Below are 23605 nucleotides of genomic sequence, written 5' to 3'. Positions count from 1 at the left end.
GTGCCTGCCATCAAGGAAATTTGCTCTGTGGAGGCTGGAGGATGTGATACCCCAATAGCTCATCCGCAAGGTGGGCGAGGACTCTGTTGTCTGTGCACTGAGACAGCCTTCGCTACTGTGCTTCAATCATGAAAACCCAGGCTTCTCAGCCCACTTATGCAGCAAACATTTCTGAAACACATTTTAATGTAACTAATAATACCCACCCCAAATTTTTTATTAATACTTTAAAATTTTCATTGACTAACAACAGTAAACAACAATTCATGCAAATAGAAAAACAATACTTTCTTTTATAGGTTTTCAGATATGCAAAAATATGAAGAGCATCTTTCACAGGAATAGGGTTTTTTGACTTACAAATTGTAAAAAATTTCATGCTGACTTAGCCCAGTTGCTAAAAATCCTGTTTCACAGGAACACAACATTTCCCCATTTTTCTCTCCTGATCTCACCCACAGGTGACACGGAATGTGTTGTGACAGAAATGTGCAGAGCACTGGCTGGGCCTGCACCAAAGGAATCGTTTGAAGGAAAAGCAGAATAAGATAACAATTTTGCATCTCTATAGTGCATTTTTTGAAACATAAAAAGCAGACTTTTTAAATGCATTAAGTCCCACAGTCCCTTCCCCTAACCCTTTCAACACAGCGCATATACTTTCGTATTTTCTCTTTTTTAAAAGGAGAAGAAAACATCAAGAGAACTTAAATCAGGAAAGGGAAGCACAGAGGGGATCTTTAATGCACTTTTAACTTTCTATTTTCACAGCCACTCAAATTAGACAAAGGACTATGACACAAGTGACTGTAAAATAATCATGGAAAAAGGTAATAATCTTACAAAACATAGCTTTCTGAGTGCAGAGGGCCATAAATACATTAAATTGATTTCCTCTCCGGCTTCAAAGAATGAAAACCTCAAAGGTGAATGTTTGGAATCAATTTACCTGATTTGCACATTACCTTAACTGAATTTCGAGAATGATCTAATGCCCACATTTGAATTAACAGGCAGAAAATGAAAATTGGATTGCTACCTGGTGCTTCACTGCACAGAGGAGAACACCCCGATCTGCTTGCCGTACAATGTGAACAGAACAACGCTGAGGCATTAAACACAAGAGGCTATCACCCAGTTAGAAAAGCTATTTATACATCATTCTGGGGATAATTTACTGAGGGAAGGGAACCTGTGCTACTTGAAACACACCCAGCCAAAGAATACCCAAAGAGAAGACAAACACAGCAGAAGAACACAATCATTATTAATGCACAGACTGCAACGCAAAGCAAGAGCAGTCACTCAGCTGAGATGACCAGCTTCAGGCCATGAGTATGCTTCCCTATATCCCAAACAGCAGAAATTCAGCCTCCGAAACAAAGACTGAACATGTGCTTCCACAACACACTGTACTCTAGGAAAGCAGGCTTTACACAATGTCAGAAAAATCAGGTGACATCTCGCAGCCTTTCATTCTAAATGGCAGTAATATCTTAACACTGGACCTTCATTCAGCACTTAGTGTAAAAGCACTCTCCGGAAAGGAAGCCATTTAATTGTGTTTAACGATAAAATAAAAGAAGCTGATTCCACACTGGGGTCAACTTTCCTCTAAATAACTAAAACAGAAACAATTATTTCTACACTCAAACAAGTAGGCAATTATTCAAAAGCTTCTCAACTATTTATTGGGAAGCAGTGGAATTTCAACATGTACTATGCGCAGTCAGATTCTTCATCAAGAATACCAGTGTGACCCGTCCCTGTCCTGATCTGCAGGACTTCTCAGTTTTTCTGTAAACAGTCAAACGAACCTCTTTCCTACTCTCAAACACTGGAGATCAGTTTAAGGTCTACAAATCACATGACTAGGACCTGGCCACTGTCACAATCCTGAAGTCCACCGTGCCTATCCTGAAAGTTCTTGCACAACTTCCAGCTTCAGCACGAGGATTTTTTCTATACCAAAAAAAGAGACGGGTGGCATGTCTCCAAAGTCAGCCTACTGTATTGTGACAAAATAACAGCAATTGCCTTAGAATCGAGACGCTTCAACACCACTGAAACAACTGTCATGGGCAGTGACACAGCACAGGAGAAAAAGAAACTTGGGAAAACCTTTGCTGTTTCATTTTTAAGATCCTCCTAGGCTCCAGTTCAGTACAACAGAACTCAGACTCACACATTTTATTTGTCTTCCAAAAATAGCCAGCACTGGGAAGAGAGGGCATGAGATAATAAAGACCAGATGCCTACCTTCACTGGTAGCCACATTCTTCTGGGCTTGGGTTGGTGTGTGATCTGTACTTGAACTCACGTCGGATGAGATGCTTGAGCTGCCTTTGCCTAGAAAAAACAGCAACGAGCAGCCTTTGAGTTTTGTAATTTCAGAACTAACCGTGACTTTCGCTCTGTCCTGTACCGAGCCACATCACTTGTTTCCAAGAAAGGAGCCATAATACCAAGAAAGGAGTTTATTAGGTTTCTTGCCTTATGTATTCAGTATCTTTGGAGAAATGCCTGAGCCATGTCAGAGCAGAACTGAAGCCCTATTATCATCTCATTTGACAATAAATTCAGACAAGATTATAAAACACAGTCAAATATGGTAATATAATCTAATTTTGATGTACATGTGATTAAGAAAGTGCATGCATGAAACACATCTATAGCATTAATTTTTATTTACAGCTATAAACTATACATTTTCTAGTAAATGACAAATGCAAAACTAAGAATGAGGCCTTATCCAAGAAGGAAGAACCTACTGGCTCAAAAAAACTGCCTCACTTTTAAAAAAATCAAATTCCCTATTTTAATAGGTTTTCTTTATTAAAAAACTGCTTCATTTTTCTAATGCAGTAATTCTGGGGGTGCTTCTCCAAGCCAGGGGACATTTGGCAACATCTGGTATGATTTTTAGTTGTGACAACTGGCGCTAGTGAGTGGGGGCAGGAATGCTGCTTAAACATCTTAAAACACACAGGACAGCTACCCCACCAATCAAGAATGATCCAGCCCAAAACATCAGTAGTGCCAAGGTTAAGAACCCCTGGTCTAAATAATCTTACCTGAGCTGACAGCTCAGTTTCCATTCCTCTGACCTTCTGACTTCTAACAAGAACATATAGAATGATATTGCTAAACACTCTCTAAATGTCACATAAAAGCCTACAAATATAAACCACATGCAGCGCCTAGTGAGGGAGGTGCCAATAAGGACGGTGGTGGGCAGAATTCTAAGATGACTCCCAGAGTACCTGCTACGGACTAAATGTCCATGTCCCCCAAAATTCATATTTAAAACTTATCACCAAAGAGATGGCATCAGGAGGTGACTAGCCTTTGGGAGGTGACTAGGTCATGCCTGTGGCAGCCTCATGAATGGCACTGTAGAAGAGAGCCACCAGAGAGTGCCCTCCCCGTGTGAGGAAACAGGGAAACAATGGCGGTCTGCGAATCAGGAAGCAGGCTCTCACCAGACACTTTGATCTCAAACCTTTCGGCCTCTGGAAATGTGAGGATCAAACTCCTGTTGTGATAAACCACCTAGTCTATACGGTATGTTGTTGTAGCAGCCCAGCAGGGCTAAGACAGTGCCCATGCCCTCGGTAATCTGCTCCCCATGGTTACGGGCAGAATCTGCCATTTGCCACTAAGCTATAGAATATAATGATGGTAAGAGGATTTTGCAGATGCAATTAAATTTCCTAATGAGTAGAATTTAGTCAAAGGGGAAATTATTCTTGGTGGGTCTGACCCAAGTAGATAAGCCATTTACAGGAGTCTAGAAGAAAGACTTCCTACTGATCCAAAGAAGCAAGTTATCATGACTTCTACAGCTGCAAGGCAATGGATTCTGCAATGCCCACATGTGCATGGAAGAGGCCTTGAGCCTCTGATGAAAGCCCACGCCTGACCCACGCCTTGACCTCAGCTTTGCAAGACTCTGAACAAAAGTCCAGCCCAGAGTTCTGACCCAAGAAAAACAAGCTAATGAATGCATCTCATAGTAAGCTCCTGTTAAATTGGTGGTAATTTGTTATGTGGCAATAGAAAACTAATATAATGACCAACCAATTACATCACAAATGAACTCTTCTTGTCCCCACAAGTTATGAAGAAAACTCTTACGTGCAGCTGAAAAACACTGTTTCCCAGTAGTCTTCCCTACACAGTGGTAAACACCCCAGTTAGGTGGCATGAGCTTACAGTCTGAAAACAGAGTAGAAAAGCACAAATGGGAGATTTAAAGAGTTTCAGGGATTTGCTCACTAATGTCGACAGTAATGGAACAATCCAAGTTCATGAGTGATATCACCTAGACAGGGAAGCTCATTGTGATTTATGATTCTGAAACAAGTCTGTACTCCCATCATCCCTGCCCATTTCTTATCCTCCTCCCTCACAGGTAGCCAATACGGTGCAGGAACTCCCATTAGTTCATGCTTAGCCTGCTTCTGTAGTCGCCACTTACCTGCCTTGGTTCACCTTTGGAGGGTATTGACAGGTTGGACTGGGTACCTAGTCAGAAATATGTCAAACCCATCTGTGACCTGTCTGCTGCTCCCTTGCTTTTTGACCTTGGACAGTGTCCACCTCTGATAGGGGAGATGAGTGGACTAAATCATATCCAGCAGGTCAAATAGTTTATGATTCTATGAGGCCATTACAGAACTCTACAAACCTGCAAATATTCCTTTTAACTTGGAAAAAAATGTTATTGTGTACCACGAATACACAGACTTAAATTATTTTTAGTATATTGTTAATTAGCAATGCACAAATGAAAACTAGAAATAAACTCCATATGTATTAGCTGTGACTCAACCAGACCAAAACAAAATAACCAATTATACACAAAACAATAAAACCCATTAAAATTCCAATTAGCACCATTAATTTCATGTGGCAGATGATGTTCTTTTGCTGACATTAAAATGCCTTTCAAAATGTAAATATAGTACTAGTCGCTAAAGCCTGTGTTCTCTGGGTTCTGGACATGTCCGCGCGACGTCTGGCTGTATGAGGACTCAGTCTGCCCACCACATTCCTCCTCTAGAACTCGGACGGTCCGTCCTGCCACAGCACGCCCTATCAGCCGACCCTCGCTTGGTCTGACTGTGCCATTCACATTTTATTGTCCGCTCTCCTTTTCTGCTCATTGGCCCAAACCACTGAAGCACAGCTCCTTCCTCAGAAAACAAAACCGTATGTCAGAACCTGGCCAGGTGGCTCAGTTGGTTGGAACATCGTCCTGAACACCAAAAAGTTGCATGTTCAACTCTCGGTAAGGGTACATACCTAGGTTGTGGGTTCAATCCCTAGCCAATTGATGTTTTTCTGTAATATCAATGTATCTCTCTCTCTCCCCCCACCTTACTCTCTCTAAAATCAATAAAAGCCTCAGACGAGAGTTAAAAAAAAACATGTGGCAGGACTCTGTTATAAAGGGGAACTAGTAGAACCAGTATACAATCATTCATTATTTTTAAGATTATCACCAGAAGGGAAGCACAGCCTTGGCTGATGTGGCTCGGTTGGCTGGAGTGTCATCTCATAACTGAAAGGTTGTTGGTTTGATTCCCAGTCTGGGTGCATATGATCCCCTCTTTGGGCACATTCACACTGGAGGCAACCAATCAATGCTTCTCTCTCGAATCAATGTTTCTCTTTCTCCCTCCCCCTTTCTAAGAAAGCAATGAAAAAATGTCCTTGGGTAAGGATTGGAAAAAAAAAGGAAATCACAAAATAAACAAATTTCAGAAGATATTCTCAAACAGGTCTGAGCGTTCGTATGCACACCCTTCAAAGGACCACAAACTCCACTTTAGAAATGCTGGTGAGTGCAGAAAGGAGAGATTGAGGAAACAAGTAACATTATCAGTGACATGTTGATAATACGTCACACGCTGTCTAACACGGAGACTGTATGATGTGCTGTGTACGCTAGTAAAACCCTCAGGTGCATCATCATATTTGCATTGTGCCTTACAGTTTTGTTTTTCAATAAGATTTTGTTATTGCTCTCTCCCCAAAGAAAGGATGTAGATATTTTTCTATAATCACTCCTACAAATAAAATTGTAATATCACAGATACACTGTGTATTGTATTATGTGCAGTGTGTATATCTCTATTTTTCACATAAAAAGCATAAGAGTTTTCCACCCCTGGTTTTTGTCCCTTCAAGGGTAATATTGTCCCCCACTGAGCATGTATGCCCTTTGATAAGAACAGTTTTAAATGCCTGGCCAATCAATGGAGTGATTATGGAAAGCGAGATAACAGAGACTCGAATACAGTCCATTCTTGTTATTCACAATAGTTATGTTCCATCGAGTCACCACAAACACAGAACACTACTGGATGGTTGCTCTGAGGGGAAACACAGGATTAGGATTCTGCATCTTCCTGGTCAATTTTGTCACCAATGCATGTGTTTCTGTTTGAAGACACCTTATTCAATATATTTTGTTGATTCATTAACATTCAACTGAAGGCCAGCAGCACTGGAAGTCATGCCTGAATGAAGTTTATGTAGCACCACAGCCTTCCTGTGACTGCGGAACAACAGACAATTCTTATGCATGATACTTGCGGGGCGGCACATTTTAAGGAGTGAAACCATCAATAAACAAGCACCAAAATGTGAAAAAATGTGGCACAAAAGAGGCCACAATAAGGATGCTGGTTTACAGTGCAAGAGCTGACCAAGGAGGCAGAGTGCTGTCTGTTTAACCTCAGCTTGGCCCGCACACGTCGGATGGCTCAGAAATCCCCACTGTTCAGCATGTGTCCACAAATGGCCAAAGAATAAAGGCTACTGATTTGGGGGTTGCAATTAAATTTTAGTAACTGTGCAAATTCACAAACACAGAATCCACAAATAGTCAGGACTGACTGCACATGATCTGGTATTAAATTAGGCTTCCCGGTCCATCACCAGCTTTCGGGGGGCCGCAGCATCTAGAGTGAGGAAGCTGGGTTTATGTCTGACTTCGTCATTTACTAGTGTTGGCACAATCATTTAAATCCCCCTTTGCTTTAGTTTTGGCAGCCATAATCAGAGTAGAGAAAACCAATTCCTGCCTCACAGGGCTGTTTTGGGCATAAAATAATGCTAGGATAGTACCTTTAGGAAATACTAAAAAAATCTTAGTATAATGGGATTCATATTTTGGATACTATCAACATGCTCTATTCTTCTGCCTCATTTCTTGAAGCAAAACCACCACTTCGGGAGCTCGGGTGGACAGGGAAAAGGTGTGCATACAGTGGCGGTGGGGTGCTTGTAGATTAAATGTTAGAGAAGGAACTCAGGGGTGATACCCAGCTTCCAATAGCCAAAACCACATATCTGCAGTATGACAACATTCTTACAACACAAGCTACTGCATTAAGAAGAGCCTGCTTACGTGTCTCAACTTCAAATAGGGTCTGATTAAATGACAAGGTACTACACCTTGGCCAAGGTGACACACGAGACTGTTCATCAGAGTGTCAGACTCACAGAAGTGTAAATTCCGTATTTACCACTTCTAAACACATGGTCAAGAGGCAACCTGTCAAATTCTCTAAGTGTCATTGTGTTCATCTATAAGATAGAAATGAAAACAAGCAACAAGCAATTATGTATATCCTACTAAAAGTGGTGGACTTGTGCCCTAATCGTTGCTTTACTATTCCATGCACAAAGATAGTAAGCAAATATTATACGTGCATACAAATTAAATTACACAAACCTTATATATCCGGCAGAAATTGGTCAGGTAAAAGCAAAGTTGACAATTCTGCTCTCTATCTAAGTGCCTTACCAAAATGAAAGTGTATTTGTTTATTGGTCATTGGGGGGTTTTAGCCCATCAGAAATGTGCCTGTTAGATTTGGTAAAGTAAAATTTTGCACTTTATTAATTTCCTCCCAAGTGGATTAAAAGGCCCAAATGAGGGCAACTGAACAATTAGGCATCAAATACAAATAACTATCCAAGCAAATGAAGACTAACTGACACACTGACGCTGGTAAACATGATCTGTAACACGATAGCTCTGATCACAGTACACGAAATTAGCAATGGTCGAGCATCGAGGTCCCTTGGGACACGGGAATAGCCCAGGAATACACGCACAAGAATGTGCTGGTCTTCCATTCCGATCACACTTCCTTTGGGCTTTCTGTTAGAGAGTGCCATGTTTTCCCGGGGCTTGAAGAGAAAGAGAATGTTCATTAAGTGGGGATTTTCAGTCTCTTTTAATTAAAAAATTCCCATAGGTAAAATAAGTTTCTTCTCTCCTCTCATTCCCAGTGCCCAGGCTGACTGTGCAAAGGCAGATAGTTAAAACGAGACAGTCACACATTCCATGTTGATTTATTGACAGCATAAAGAATGTAAAGAGAGAAATAGAAGAGATCAATCAATACATGACAAAAAAATCAATCAACGGGCCCTATGATTTCTAACATTCTTAAGAGTCCAAGAAACCACCTGCAAACTTGATTCCCTGTATCGATTCCAGATTAAATGCGCTGAATTAATTCCTGTGGATTTCAACCACAGACCTCTGATATGAAATCCAGAAATAAGCACAAGGACTCATGTGGCGGGTGCTTAGGCACTTACTTCCTATTTCTTTCAGTTACCTCGTTTTCAAGTTGCTTTTGGAGCACTGTGGTGGCCTGACTTCATATTAAATGTCCACACCAAAGGAAAGAGAATTTCTTTCAATATCTCAGAATTAGATCAAGGGAATGGCTAGTTATATTATTTTCTTGATTATCATCTTATATAACAGTTTCTTACCTTCTCTGATCCAGACTTCAATGTCTGTACATACAGAATAATAATATTAAATATCCCAAAGGATTATCTGGCTTAATCCCTGACCCAGGTGCATATTAGTTTTTGAAAAAAAAAAGAAAGCTGAACACACATCATGAAAGCACATTAGCTCTTTCCGGCAGACGAGAAGAGATTTACTAGATGAATGACCAGAGTCAGAGACTTCACAACAGAGGGAGCGGAGGGGAAACCGAACCCTGAGCTCTCTGCCTTGTTTCATTGAGCACAAAACCCAGAAGATGGTGTCCTACGCTTTTGCTTTTCTTATTCTTTGTCCTCTCCTGGTGAAGATTGGAAGTATGAGCTAAAAGGGACAAGAGAAAGAAAGGAAATGAAATAGAGAAAACTGTTAGGAGTTCTTTCTCTCTTTGAAGACACCTGATGTCCTAACTGGAACTTTTTTTACTACAGTTTCCCCAAACTGTAGTAAACCAAACTACCAAACAAATGATCTCATGGCCACCGAGCAGGACACTCACTTCTGTAACTGGGGGATGGGGAGGGGGTGACAGGGGAACGGTCTAAGGGATAAGTTATTCCCTTCCCCTGAGAAGCTGCCATTGTGATGGGTTTATGTCCAGCCTGAGAAAAGCCAAGGACTCTTTGCAGCATTTGCCTCATTGCTGAGAGACGCAGTCCCTCTTCAAATGCAAGACCTGGTGCAGATTGTTGGCATATTTTTCTTTATCTTAAAAATATACATAACGTAAAATTTGCCATTTGAACTATTTCTTAAGTACTTAACACAGTGGCATTAATTACATGTACAATGTTGTGTGAACATCACTATTATTCCTAAAATTTTTCATTACTTGACACAAAAATTCTGTACACATAAAGAAATATCTCCCCACTCCTCTCTCCCTCAGCCCTGGTAACCTTGAATCTGCTTTCCATTTCTGTGAATTAGCTTATTCTAGACATTTCTGGGTGGAATCTTACAATAGTGGTTCTTTTATGACTGGCTTTTTTTTTTCAGTTATTACAACGTTTTAGGGCTCATTGAAGTTTTGGAGCATGTCAATCAGTGCTTCATTCCTTTTTATGGCTGAATAATACTCCATTGTGCATATGCGTATACCATGCTTTGTTTACTCATTCATCTACTGATGGGCCTTGGAATGGTTCCACCCTTTTGCTATTGTGAGTAATGCTGCAACAACAGGGCGGTGGCTTTGACCACTTGTGGTTCTGAACTTTCAAACCTCTAGTGCTCCTTTCCAGCAGAAATCAGATCCTGAGAGCTGCGGCTGGAGCAGATGAACAGAGTACACAGAGTTCTTCCAGGAGAGAAATTGGGACAACCCCACTGCTGGGTCAGCAATTCCTCGAGAGCCATTAAAACCCTGCTGTATCCCTGGGGTGGGTGGAGTGCTGGGGGTAAGGGAATGGAATGTAACATATGATACCTCTGTGGGTTGTATTCCCTCCAGGCAGGGATCTGTAGCTGGTGCTGTGGGCAGCTTGAATCTAGACGAGCCAACCAGCCCACAATGCATATGCTCACAGACCAGACACGGGGCTTCAGGTTCCAAACACACACCTGCTACAAAGTTCTGCTCTGCAGAAGCCTGGGGGGCTTTGACTAGAATAGGACAGCACGGGGACTGAAGGCTTCTGCTTCCTCCCCTATACGGGGGCTGTTTTTTAAAAATATATTTTATTGACTTTGCTATTACAATTGTCCCAATTTTTCTCCTTTTGCTCGCCTCCACCCAGTACCCCCACTCCCTCAAGTAATTCCTGCCTCAGTTAATGTCCATGAGTCATGCATATAAGTTCTTTGGCTTTTCCATTTCCTATACAATTCTTAACATCCCCTGTCTGTTCTGTACCTACCAATTTATACTTAATCCCTGTGCATTTTCCCACATTCTCCCCTTCCCCTTCCAAATGATCTCTGTATCTATGATTCTGTTCTTGTTCTGCTTGTGTGCTTAGTTTGTTTTTTAGATTCACTTAAAAGTTAAAGATAAAGAGAGAATCTTAAAAGCTGCAAGAGAAAAGGAGACAGTTACCTACAAAGGCATTCCCATAAGACTGTCAGCTGACTTCTCAAAAGAAACTCTGCAGGCTAGAAGAGACTGGCAAGAAGCAGTCAAAGTGGTAAAAAGAAAAGATCAACAACCAAGATTACTCTACCCAGCAAAGCTATCATTTATATTATAGGGCTCTCTCTGCACACAAACTCTCTCTGCACACAAAGTGTATATTATTACACTTTATAGTGCTTCCCAGACAAGGTAAAACTAAAGGAGCTCATCATCACCATGGTATTATTATATGAAATGTGAAAGGAAAATATATAAGAAAAAGAAGATCAAAACTATGAACACTAAAATAGAAAAAAACTCACAACCACATGGGGACTGTTCATGTTCTGTCCAGGAAAAGTAAGAACTTTGGATTCCACTCAGAGAGCCCAGGAGGGGTCTCAAATCCCACTCTCAAATCATACAAGCAAAACCTTGATGTGAAATGCAAGTCCATGACTGAAACGCCTGCAACCCTGAAGGCTAGCTAATCATTTCGGTAGCATTAACTCAAAAGCTGAAGGGTAGAAAGAGAAAGAATTAAATACAAATTATCTGAGTTGATCAGTAATCATTCTACATCCTAGCATTACTCTCGTTTTCTTGGTAAAAGAAGAAGGTATCCTTAGAGAAAAATCTCAATTAAAACCACTCTTTTCTGCATTGCTCTTAGAGGCTGTGATCACTAAAAGGAAAAAGGAAAAGAGAGCGTGACTTTGACACAGCCCTCTTCCATCCATGGAAGGGAGCAGATGGCTGCAGTCTGTGGGAAGCATGACTTGCCACTTGGAGGGCATGGAGCCTGACGTTGGACTGCACGGACTGGCATCTTGGCTTTGCGGCTAAACTAGCTGGATGAACTTGAGGGTTACCTTACTTTCTGAATACCTCACTTTCTCTGTCTGCAAAATGGAGCATTGTTAAATATAAACAAATCGAATAGTTATGGAAATAAAATGAGGTTAGTAAGTCAACCGCTTATGATAGCATATATATAGTAGATACTTAATAACTGTTATTAATAGATTATTAATCATTCTCCCTATTAATATTCTTAATCAGTAACTCAGTTTATGCAACACTGAAGCCACCCTAAATCCACTGTGTGCAAAGGATTATGATTAGCACTAGAAAAACAAGACTGTACATATTAGGTTGGGGAGATAAATCACAGATACGTGAATAGAAGTATGACAAAGTTTGTAAGTAGGATCATTGGGTGATATTTCCAAATACTATTTAATTCACACTGTTTTAGTGCTGTTCAGTGTAACTGATTATTATTCTTATAATGATGTGAAAAGTACGTAGGTTTACCACAAACAACCATGTCTGTCTCTTCCACTGGCTCCTCAATTTCATGCGGGTAGTTTCCATACCTGCTTTGCTCACGACTCTATGTCCCCAAACAAGCACTGCTTGGTTTATCATGGGCACTTAGTACATACATGTTAAAGGAGTTGGAATGGGAGTGAGGGTCTGATTCAGTACATAAACCGGAAATTTCTTCCTAATGGAAGAGCCTGTTCCTACAACATTTCCTAATAGCCGCTGCCCTTTTCTTACAGCCAACACTCCAGTCCACGTTTACCCCAAAGAGTCTTTGCACAAGCATGATGCACTCAGAGTGCAAAACACAACGGAGAAAGTTCACACAGACTCCCAGGGGTGACGTGCGCCCGTGCTCTGTTGGTTTCCTCGGCCGCTGTAACGAATGGCCTCCAACTGGCTGGCTTCAAACAACAGAAGCTTACTGTCTCACAGCCTCAGAGGCCAGTAGTCTGAAAACAAGGAGAATCTTCTCTGGGCTCCTCTCCTAGCTCCTGGTGGTTGCCATCAATCCTTGGCATTCTTTTGTTTATGGAAGCGTAACTCCAATCTCTGCCTCAGTCACCCCATGGCCATCTTCCCTCTGGGCTTCTCTGTGACTCTTCTCCTAAGGACACCAGTCATACTGGAATAAGGGCCCACCCCATTCCTGTGTGCCCTCATCTTAACAATTATATCCGCAATGACTCTACTTCCAAATAAGGTCACATTCTAATGCTCCAGGAAGGACATGAATTGAAGAGGGTGGGGTATATCACTGTTTAGCTCAGTAGATACTTCCACACCATTTTATACAAAATGAAACAAACCAGAAAATTGCACCCAGATGCCGTCATACAAACGTTTACTCAAGTCACATTTCAGGGCAGTATTATTATGGATTATTATTATAATCCTAAAAGAAGGATTAGCAGTAAGATTTAATGCATCATGGAAAGCAAGAAGTCTTGAAAAGGCCTCCCTGCTTGTGAAAAAGGAAGAACTTGGCAGGCCATCATAGGTGATCTCAGGTTGAAAAGGCTAGGAGATACGTCACTAATGGTACGAAGGCAGAGCCTGCATCCCCAGCCTCATGCCCACCTACGGACCAGCAGGCAGTTCCACAAGAGCTAACACAGATGTCAGCTGACACAAAGACAGATGCTGCTGCTGCTGACAGATGGTGCCTCACAGCTGGGTTTCTGAGCAGAGTAATGAGAGGATCAGACCATAGACAGGATAAAGGCTACGTGCATCAGCAGAAGAATTCCCACTGTACCGTAAGTCATCTGAAAGACAGTTTTATGCTAATAACAATAGCACTACCATTTTTACCAGTCATTTTCCTGCAACATTCTAATGGACCGCTGTGGCCCTAAGATCAGGAGAAGGCCGTGCTCTGCTTAATCCAGATGCACAAGGAAAGACAAGAAGGGTTCTTTTTGAAGTTCAGTGCTGTTTCAGCATGATCTGGGCCAACTTCAAAGCCATGTGTTCATTTTCTGGCATCAAAAGCCTCTGGTGTCAATAAACTCATTACTGGCTCTTCTGATTCACTCATTCATTCGTTCAACATCCCATATGCCAGACACAGACACTGTGTTAGACACAATTCCATGACCAAGCTGTCTTAGTAATAGAGGTTGCTTTCCTCCAGGGCCTTAAAGGCAGAGAAAGGGTGTAGGAAACAACTCCCCCTTCCAACAAAGAACATAGTAAAGGGACAGGCAGTGACATCCTTTGAATTTTTGTGACTTCACATGACTCAACCCCAGTCTAAAGTCTTACAAAGTTCAGACCTTTGTACCCAACTGCCAGTCATTGATTTCAGGGTTGTTACACACAGTGTGTTTACCAGAATTATCAAAGATGGTCAATCTCAATTAACAAAAATTCTGAATAATAAATAATTCTTAAAAGGATGTGATTCGCCTCCTTTCACACATAAGCATTAAACCTAACAAAACTGAAAGGGCTCTATGTTTTAAATCTTAATCTTATTTAATACAAAAAACTCTTGGGCTCTAATTATGTTCCCTACCCACATCGCCCATTTACCAAAGAGTCATGTACCAAATTCTGTATAAGGAAAAGAAAAAGATCTGAAATGCCCTACTTGGTAAAGTGGATTACAATGAACAAGTTTGTCTACCATAGAGAAGACACAGGCAGCTAATATTGTTAAGAAAGCACTTAAAAGGAGAAACAGAAATTCAGAGCTCAGACCCACACTTACTCCTTGATGAGCTGGGATGTGCAGAGCAAGCTACCAAGACTTCTCAACAACCCTGGCACCTCTGACTGAGGGAGAGGGGCACCGAAGGGGGGCATTTTCAAGATCCCCTCTCCACTCCCACATTCTTTACTCTAATCAATGTGAAAAGTCATTGACCCCCTACCACAACTACAGACCACTTTGTAACCACAACCCAAGATCCAAAGAGAGTTAAACATTAGAAGTCAGGGGGAAGAGACAGAGTTGTTAAACGACTTCCTCCCTCTCCTACTGATTGAAATTATATGTACATATATAATTTCCTGTAATTAAGAAAATATACTTATATTATTATATGCACATAGATACATATACAAATATATCTGCACACACACACAATATTTATGTCACCAAATAACAGCTGCATCATGTCAGTGCTGTGTCTTGAGTGTGTGACTTCTGACCCTTCCTGTCCAGTTTGATCTTCTTAGTCTCCGAATGACAAACCCAGTTTTATTGCCTGCCCTGCTCTTGAAAAGTATAATTATTCTCTTCTATCTCTTCAACTTCCCTTCTATTGAGAGGAGGTTTCCTTGTAACCACAAAGGGAAGCTACAGTCTATCTCACAGGAGTAATTACCCCACCAACAGGCATCTCTGATCACAGGGCAACTGAGAAATATAAATGGCAGCATCGGTGTGCCTCTAGACGGGCAGAATTCTCCTAAATCAGAACTTGAACAAAGGAGAGGCTAAAGCGGTGCACTGAGTGCAGTGATTGTCCCCACCTTTGAACACACCCCATCCCCTGATTTGGTGTAGCTGTCCCATGGTTGGCTGAGAGTAGATTCCCCATTATCTCCGGCAAAGAGCTCTGCCTGTCCTAAGCCTATCAACAGGAGGCCATCCTTATTGCCAGTGCCTGGCCAGGTAGTGAGGGGCAGTCAAATGGTCAAGGTTGTTCAATAATAGGGGAAACATGCTCTTTCTCTTTGGATTATAACAGAGTTTTAGAGTTATAACTCTGAGTTATTAGCAACCATGTTATACCACAGAGTTATTAGCAACCATGTTATACCAAAAAGCAGAGTCCACCTTAGCATGAAGATGCGCACAGCGAGATGGAAAAACAGAAAGCGGTCAAACCATGGTATCACTAAGACATTACCCAGTTCGTATCGGTGCTGATGCCCATCCTACACCAGATGTCTGGTCTGTGAACTAATGAGGGGAAGTGGCCTGCCTGCTGCATCTGCTGCTGAACACCAGGAATGCAGAAACTGTGTGCTCAAAGGTAAAAGTTGGAATTCAAGAAAAAAATGTCATCCTGAAGATATTTTTTATGTGAAAACAGCACTTTCTAACTGTAGAGACTGATTCTAAAAAAGGCTGAGTAAATACAAAGTAATAATTTAAAAGTGATGAATTGTAGTGTTTTCAAGAAGCACGACCAAGTAGAAATAAGAAGCAGTATATACGGAGCCACATATAAATCTGATAAGGTTTCCAGACCCTGGGAAAGAGCAGAATATGCTCTGAGCAATGAACAGATGACTCGGTAGGTCTTTCTTCTTTTAAAAACTTTAATTCGTCTTCCACCTACAATCTAGGTTGTATTTTACAAAGCTCTATGTACTAAAAACATTACTCTCCCTAAATTTTGCATTTGCAACCCTTTTATCACATAAATTGAGGTCATAACCTAACTTAAGGCTTGCAGGGGCCACTGAAGGGAAAGGTATGGTTTCTATAAAACAAGATACACTAGGCAAAATAAATCTTTCCTGGAACTGGAATAGTTCTTGGATACAGCAATTTAGAAGCTAATCTCTCTTCCCTTTTGAAAATATAATAGCTTTGCATCTTGGCCAAAACAGATCAAATACTCCAACCATAGCTGTTGTTCCTCTCCTCATTCTCTTTCTTGAAGGACCGATACTCAGTTACTAATTGTACAATTCCGTAGACTTCATTTCCCAAACTCTTCTAGCACAGAGGCATGGCTTCATCCAGCAAAGTGACAGGGCCATTCTGGCTGTCCCATCTGGTCTGAAGGAAGAACAGGGCATTAATGTCTTCCCCTTACTCCAGGCCTTCTTCACTTACCCTCTTATAAAACTCATTACCTTCACCTCAAAAAGCAAGCTGCATCAGAGAGACACATTTTGTGGAACCCGGATGGAAATTCTAGAGTATGTTTATGATATGAGTATGTTCATAGACACTTTGGAATGCAATTTATAGGACTTTAACTCATTTAAATAAAGTGTAAAAATTTCAGGCATTTGTAATGCTGTTTTTCCTCAATTGATGCTATCTAGAGAGACATTTTCAGATGTATGATTTGGAACGGGCAGAATAATCTTGCCTGTCTCAAGATGTCTATCTTTTATAACAAAGAGATGAAATTTACTATGCTGACCCCAATACTTTCCCTCCCGCCCTTATCACCCTCTTTCCTCATCTTTTCACAGTGTCACCCACCAACACTGATGCAACTTGCATGAACAGATCATGTCACCGGCCGCATTTAAAACTCCCCAACAGTTCCCTACCGGGTTCTGACTCAAGCCTCACTCTCTACTGTGGACAGCAAGCCTTTGTGCGATAAACACCCACTGCCCTCCTCTCCGCACTCCCAGCAAGGATGCCCAGAGAAGGAAGGAGCCCGTCCATCCAGATCGCTGCTGTCCACAGTGCCAGAAGCCCTCGGAGAAATTCAACAAATACTTGCTGAGTGAACTAGGTAATACTTACCATGTACACACAGACTTGTTTTTTTTAACTTATCTGAATTACAAAACTAGCAATTTTTTTAAAACACAAAGAATCTTCAAGGACAGAAAAACAAGCAATTAATGTGGATCAATATCAGACAACGGTTTAGTGGAGAGTCTGAATGTTGACACTGGAAGCAAAGGACACTCATATGGCTCTAAGGTCACAGCCAAACTACTAAAAGTAGCTTATGGCCAAGCAGAACTCTGACAGGGGTTAAGAAGAAAAGAAAGTCAGAATAGATCAGAAAATAGATTCATTAGAGGTAAGGGAGGAGAATGCTGGGAGGAGAGGCGCAAGAACCCAGAGATGCGGCACCTGAGTAGAAGCTGGTGCCCAAGCCTGGACATTGACTAGGGCAGCCTCTAATATTTTCATCTCTGCTTAGAAGTCAGATAGGAAGCTTTGTCAGCTTTGCTCATGCCCAGCCCCCTCCTGCCACTGGATGAGAAGGAACAACAGGGCAGCAGACGCGATGCCCTCCTTCTTGGGTCCAATTTCTCTTGAGATCAGGGAGGGCCCAGAAAAGGGACATGAGATCATGGATAACAGTCAGGGCTGCACGTACATCGTTGAATAAATTTGGCATACAAAAGATAGTGTGGGAACAATAATGTAGAAAAATCTATATTTGAAAGCCGACATTCACCTTTATTTTAATGCAGGAAGAAACATAAAAAATACAGAAGTGAAGAATTTGTAACTCACTCTGAAAACTTAGAAACAAAACAAAACAAACTCTCTCTGCACACAAACATGTATCTTCATATTGCACATTAAATTCTACCATGATTTCTCCACCTGAAAGCAGAAATTACTTTAAGATGCCTTTTTCTTGGTTATTTCAAAAGCAGGCTTCAGTCCATTTGGCGGGACCATACATTCTGACTTAGCAGGTTGCATGCTGTGGAGAAAAGGGCCCTTGTTTGTACAGACAAGAGCACTTTATCCTAATCCTAACTTTGTACTTGAACAAACCACTTACTATCTCTGAGCCTTCATTGTTTCTTTTGTGATGCAAGAAGATTAGGGTGAGAGGTCCCCCAAGCTCGGAGCAGCCAGCCCCCACTGAGCATGTACTCCCACCTGGCTATTCCACACCGTGGGACAGGGCCCACGAGCTACCCACAGAGAGAACTGGGGCACCGATTGTGTTACCTTCCCAAAGCTTGTAAGGGGAAGTACCAGGCATTACAGGCCTAGGTCACCACACTACAGCATCTTCTTGGATTTTTATTATAATCTCTCGGGGAAATGCCCAAGTGCACTGGAATGAGGGTGCTTGGATTTGAATCCTTTGTCACTTATCACCTCCTTGACCTTGAAAAGATACTTAGCTCCACCTCAGTGTCCTTACTTACCACATGGGGATCAGAGTGGTGGGTTTTCTATGAATTAATGTATGTGAAGAACCTAGTCCTATGGTTTGGTATATACCATGCGCTTAGTAAATGTTAACTATTAATACTGTTCTAAGAGCATGAATTAATCCAGTTGTATTCTACTATGAAATTAAGGTCCTAGACCAGCACTTTAATCCAAATAACTTACTCTTCATCAATAATCAAATTAGAAAATTCAGACCAGGTCTCTTTTTCTAGGTGGTTCTTTCACCCCCATATTGACCATTCTGATCTGCCAATGGTTTCGATGGTTCCCCGAACTCTCCTTGTACTCTCTTCTAACACTTCTGCCAGTTAGTTTAGCAAGGCATCTTGTCCCCTCCTAAATATGACTCTAATCCATTATGAACTCCTCCATAACAACCTTTCCTGAGTTTCAGGGACCCCTCCCCAACTGAAACGCTTGTACCATTTATAGTCATTCAGTACTTAAAATTATAGCAATAGAAATTGACATTTATAGCCTTCGTGGGATTATACTAATTGGGTGTTTTACGTTTGTTTTTTCACTGTGCTGGCCTTTGTGCCTTCTTGCGTACCCTTGGACCATAGCTTCTCGTGCAATGCAGCGGGCAAAGAGACTATGTCCCCGGGAAAAGTTTACTGCTGATAATAACAATGCTCTAGAAGGCAGGACGTGAAAACAAGAAAGTCACAGTGGACTTCTTTTCACATACAGGTATTATTTTAAAATGCAAAGAGTAACCAAGATTCTACATCAGGGTACACAGAACCATGGAGAAGCATCACAAAGTAACTGCCGTTAGTAATGCGGATGGACACAGAGAATTAGGGGACAGGCCCGGCATGTCCAGTGTCATCCAGAACATTCCAATATTCAAAGAAGAAAGCTGGTGCTGGCATTTTTGTCAGCGGCAGCTGGAATCTAGTGTGTCACAGGGACAGGTAGTTATGGGAAAGCCAGTCTACAATTCTGAAAACCCGAACCCTGGATCACGTTGAAGGCCATCTGGAAATATCCATTGTAGACCACTTTTGTAGCATCACTCTCTTTAGGTACCTTAAGCTCACCTACAGCTTCATTGTCTCAGGCACAGTCCACAGGCACACTACACATTCATCTCCATCCCCAGTGGAAGCTGGGAATAAGAAAGCACGCTCCTGTTCCTATCCCTGAATTACAGGCATAAGGAATTGAGACTACCTGGTGAGTCGCTAATGAGCAGTCCCATCCGTCATGCAGAATGCACCTCCTTCACTACCCAGGAAGGAATAAAAATACTATTTCAAAGGGCAGCTAAGTTTACTGGCCAAGACTGCCCAAGATCAAAACAGATACACTTTTAACCTTTTCAACTGTTTGCTTTTCAAATGCTTTACCAAATTCTTGACCTCCCTGACCCACCATATGTCCTCCCTTCATATACTATGAAAAGGCTGGACAACCAAGATATTAAATCTCCTGTTCAGCCATTTCAGCCTCACAATATTTAACTCCCAATTGACTGCATGGCGTAGACAGCAATGAAAGCAAATTCCTTAAATTCTACCTAACTGGTATCACTGAGATCAACTCCAGGCCCATTATCCAATCAACAAAAAATATTAAGTGTCTCCTATATATGGAACGTATTATGAGCATTGGAGAAAGTAATTTACACAAGAGAGAAATCAATGGACTAGATTTTTATGACCATATAAGATCCCCCAAAATTGCCATTCGGTAGGTAAAAAAAGGTCAACCATTCCACTTGGTTCAGCCTAATAATAAACACTTCTTGAAAATTACACAATAAGGTTGGTGATGAGTATGACGCAACCAGATTTCATTGGATGGTGCTCAAGATATAGTCACTCATCCCGAATTCTTCTCTACAGCCTATGGTGTCAAAGTGAGTTACCAATACATTTATTTATAAAAATAACACCTATTCAGCATAAAAACAGAAAACAAACTTCCGATAACAAGCATGAAAAAACATCTGTCATATTAATTAAACAAATAAGCAATAACATCAAAACCTGTACATTTTTACATCAGTCTTTTATGCTATCTAACTTCTTACAAAACTCTTGGGAAAATCAGCTTATTAATTTCTAATCTAAATCTGTGCACCAGAATACTGAATGAGAATTCCACACTGAGCAGACAAAGACTAAGTTCTGCTAATTTCCAAAGAAAAGGCAAGTAAACGCAGCATCTGGAGGAAGTAAGAAAGAGGAAGGACCACATCAGGGAACGAAACGTGAGCAAAGGTTCACCAGCCCTCGCGCTGCAGTGAAGCTACCTGGCCTTCAGGCAGCCAATCCTCATTTTAAGGATTCTAGCATTTCTAACGTTAACTAGGAGTGTTGTTTCATTAGGAGAATGGTTGTACTGCTTCTCCTTAAATATTTCCCAGTGTTCAACCACATTGTGTCCACGCAGCAGCATGAGACAGATGACACTTCACCTGCAAATTTTATCCTGGACTCTGTGATTCATTCTACATGTTCATTTTCAAACACAAACAAAATTTTACTTCTATGCTAAAATGCGATGTAAGCATAGCATCAGTTGTAAACTTCTCCAAATAATGAAAATAATCTCTTGGTAATAAAATTTCTTTGCTCTCTGTGTGGCAAAGGTTTCCTTTCCCTCTGTGTGAGCTAAATGTTGCAAGAGAAGTTCAGTGTTTTATTCTATTGCAGAAAACCTGCTTGGAGGGCTTGGACTATCTGTATAGACACACAAATGCCCTCCCCTCTCTGATGGTCCACAGTCCAAATCTGACACCAGAAAACACATGGTCAGGAGCAAATGATACAGCACTACCACAAGCTTTCGGGGGAACCCTCATTCTAAATCCGAGCAGGAACTGAAATGGCTAAACAGTGTGGATTTCAGGTATTGCAAACAAGAGGGAAGAATACCTACCGTGGTGTCCAGCAGTACATTAGGAGCCTTATGTGCACAATCTAATTGAATTCTTCCTAACAACCTTATGAAACAAGTGTTCTCTCCATTTTCAAGGTGAAGAATTAGAGCATGGAAGTCTAACTGACCCAAGGTCACAGTACAAGTCCCTTGCAGAGCAGAATGAGATCCATTGGATTTCATTATCTTGTGCCACCATAAACGACATAGACAACTACCAAGTTTGGAGAAGAATATCAAATTGGAGTGGAGGAGGAACAGAAAAACGACCTAGATTCCAGTCCAATTTTTAGAATTTTCTAGTTAAGGGATTTACCATATTTTGCCATGGATTATGCACACTCACATTTTTGGACCCAACCTTCAGGGGAAAAATTTTTGTTTTAATTTTTTTATTTAATTACTGATCTATTTATATTTAGATATTTGTTTTTTCAATGACAAAGGTATTTTAACATTTATTTTGGAACATATGGATATTGTTATTGCTTTCTAGAGTTACACTTTTAACACATAAGTATAAATAAAAATTAAAAACATTTATATGGATATGGAATGAGTACTACCCACGTATAATGCTCATCCTTATTTTTCCCTCAAAAATTAGGGCAAAAATGTGCACATTATACATGGCAAAATAGAGGGTAAGTTCTCCGAGCCACAGTTTCCTCTGAGCATGAACATGGCGTTCACTGAGCACTCATTGAGCTCAAAGATTTCTGGGAGTCTCTGAAATGACTTCGGTGCAGTGGCCTTCCGGGGGCCTCTTCCCACCATGGGCAGATGACTGAATGTGAGGCCAATCTCATTCCTCACAAATTTCAAAACTCAAATCACAAGACCCAAGGAGGAGGGGACTGATGTCATTGAGAGCTCCCAGCTCCGCTAAGTGTGAGTGTGAAATGAAATCTGACATGTCCAAAGTCCAGCTTTGGTCGAAGCCTCCTAGCTACTTTTGAGATTCCCTCTTTGTCCTCTCCTTTAACAAGGAAATTATTTCCATTGCAGAAGGAGAAATCTGCACTTCAGTGATGCCCCATGACCTGTGAAGTTCTCCAGTCTTATCTGAGAGCCATCACAACTCATTACTGCCGAGGGCCAAACGATGTTGCAATCATTCAGGCCCGGGGAAACGCTGAACTCCAGGAAAACCAGATTTGAATCTCCAAAACACTAGGGGAATAAATGGGACAAGCTGTGGTCAATGTGGTCAAAGACTCATTCACACAATTTCAAAATGTGCCTATTTTACACAGAACTTTCCATGCTCCAAAGACAGAAGAGAAATGAGATGAGAAGTGAAACAATACAACAGTAAATTAGAAGCATTTCCCCAAACACGGCTATGTGACTCATTAATTTATACAACAGATACTGATTTACTCCCTGTTTTACAAGTAGGCATTAGGAGCTGGGAACCTACCAACAGCATCATTTCTGCTCTTGAGACATGTACCGTCCAGTGGAGGACTAACCTGGTAAACACAGCCACCCACAAGTGCAATGAACAAAGGCGGAGCACTCTGGAAGTCACTGCAGGGCCCCCTGGTGCAGACTTAGCTGAGGGAACAAGATGATCTGGAAATTTAGACAAAAGGCGGATGCACATCCCAAGTAGAGTAAAGTCCAGAAAGAAAAGAAAACATCCAGCGATTGGGAAACACATAATTTAGTGGAACTGGAGAAGATGGAAAAGGAAGGAAAGAGGTAGGAGATAGTTGTGAAGCAAAGTCTCACAGATCCTGATAGGGAACTTGGACTACATTCGGAGAGCAGTGAGGAGGCGCTGTTCAAGGGTTTGAAGCAGAAGGTGAGCACATCAGGTCGCAGAGAGGCTGGCTGAGCTGCATGGTACAGAATGGGCCGGAGAGGGTAAAACTGGAGGCAGTGAGACTGATTAGAGAGATACTATTGGAAGTAGCAGTTGTGGGTGGAGAGAAATGAATAATTTGAGAGACGGGAGCCCAGCAGAAACACCAGGAATATGTGATGGCAAAGCTGGGGTGAGGCAGGCAGAAAAGACACAGATGGCACCTAAGATGATCTTCTCAAGTGTTCAGAGAAGGAAATGTCACCTAGCATGTTACATATGGACACATGACGATGGGAGGTTCTCTGAATCACGCCTGCACCCACCCAGAGGCAA

General features: G+C 41.4%; 1 protein-coding gene across 1 annotated transcript in view; it reads right to left on the bottom strand.

The window, feature by feature from the left end:
• The window catches only part of FBXL7 (F-box and leucine rich repeat protein 7), a 344099-nt gene that overhangs the window by 248005 nt on the left and 72489 nt on the right, over positions 1 to 23605 (bottom strand). The window contains exon 2 of the mRNA XM_037063032.1: positions 2260 to 2349. Coding sequence (XP_036918927.1) covers positions 2260 to 2349 — 90 coding nt within the window. The remainder of the gene's footprint in view (positions 1 to 2259; positions 2350 to 23605) is intronic.

Source organism: Sturnira hondurensis, unplaced genomic scaffold (assembly GCF_014824575.4).
Source record: "Sturnira hondurensis isolate 20B ecotype Veracruz unplaced genomic scaffold, ASM1482457v3 Scaffold0014384, whole genome shotgun sequence".
NCBI lineage: Eukaryota > Metazoa > Chordata > Mammalia > Chiroptera > Phyllostomidae > Sturnira > Sturnira hondurensis.
This window is presented reverse-complemented; position numbering and strand designations above follow the sequence as displayed.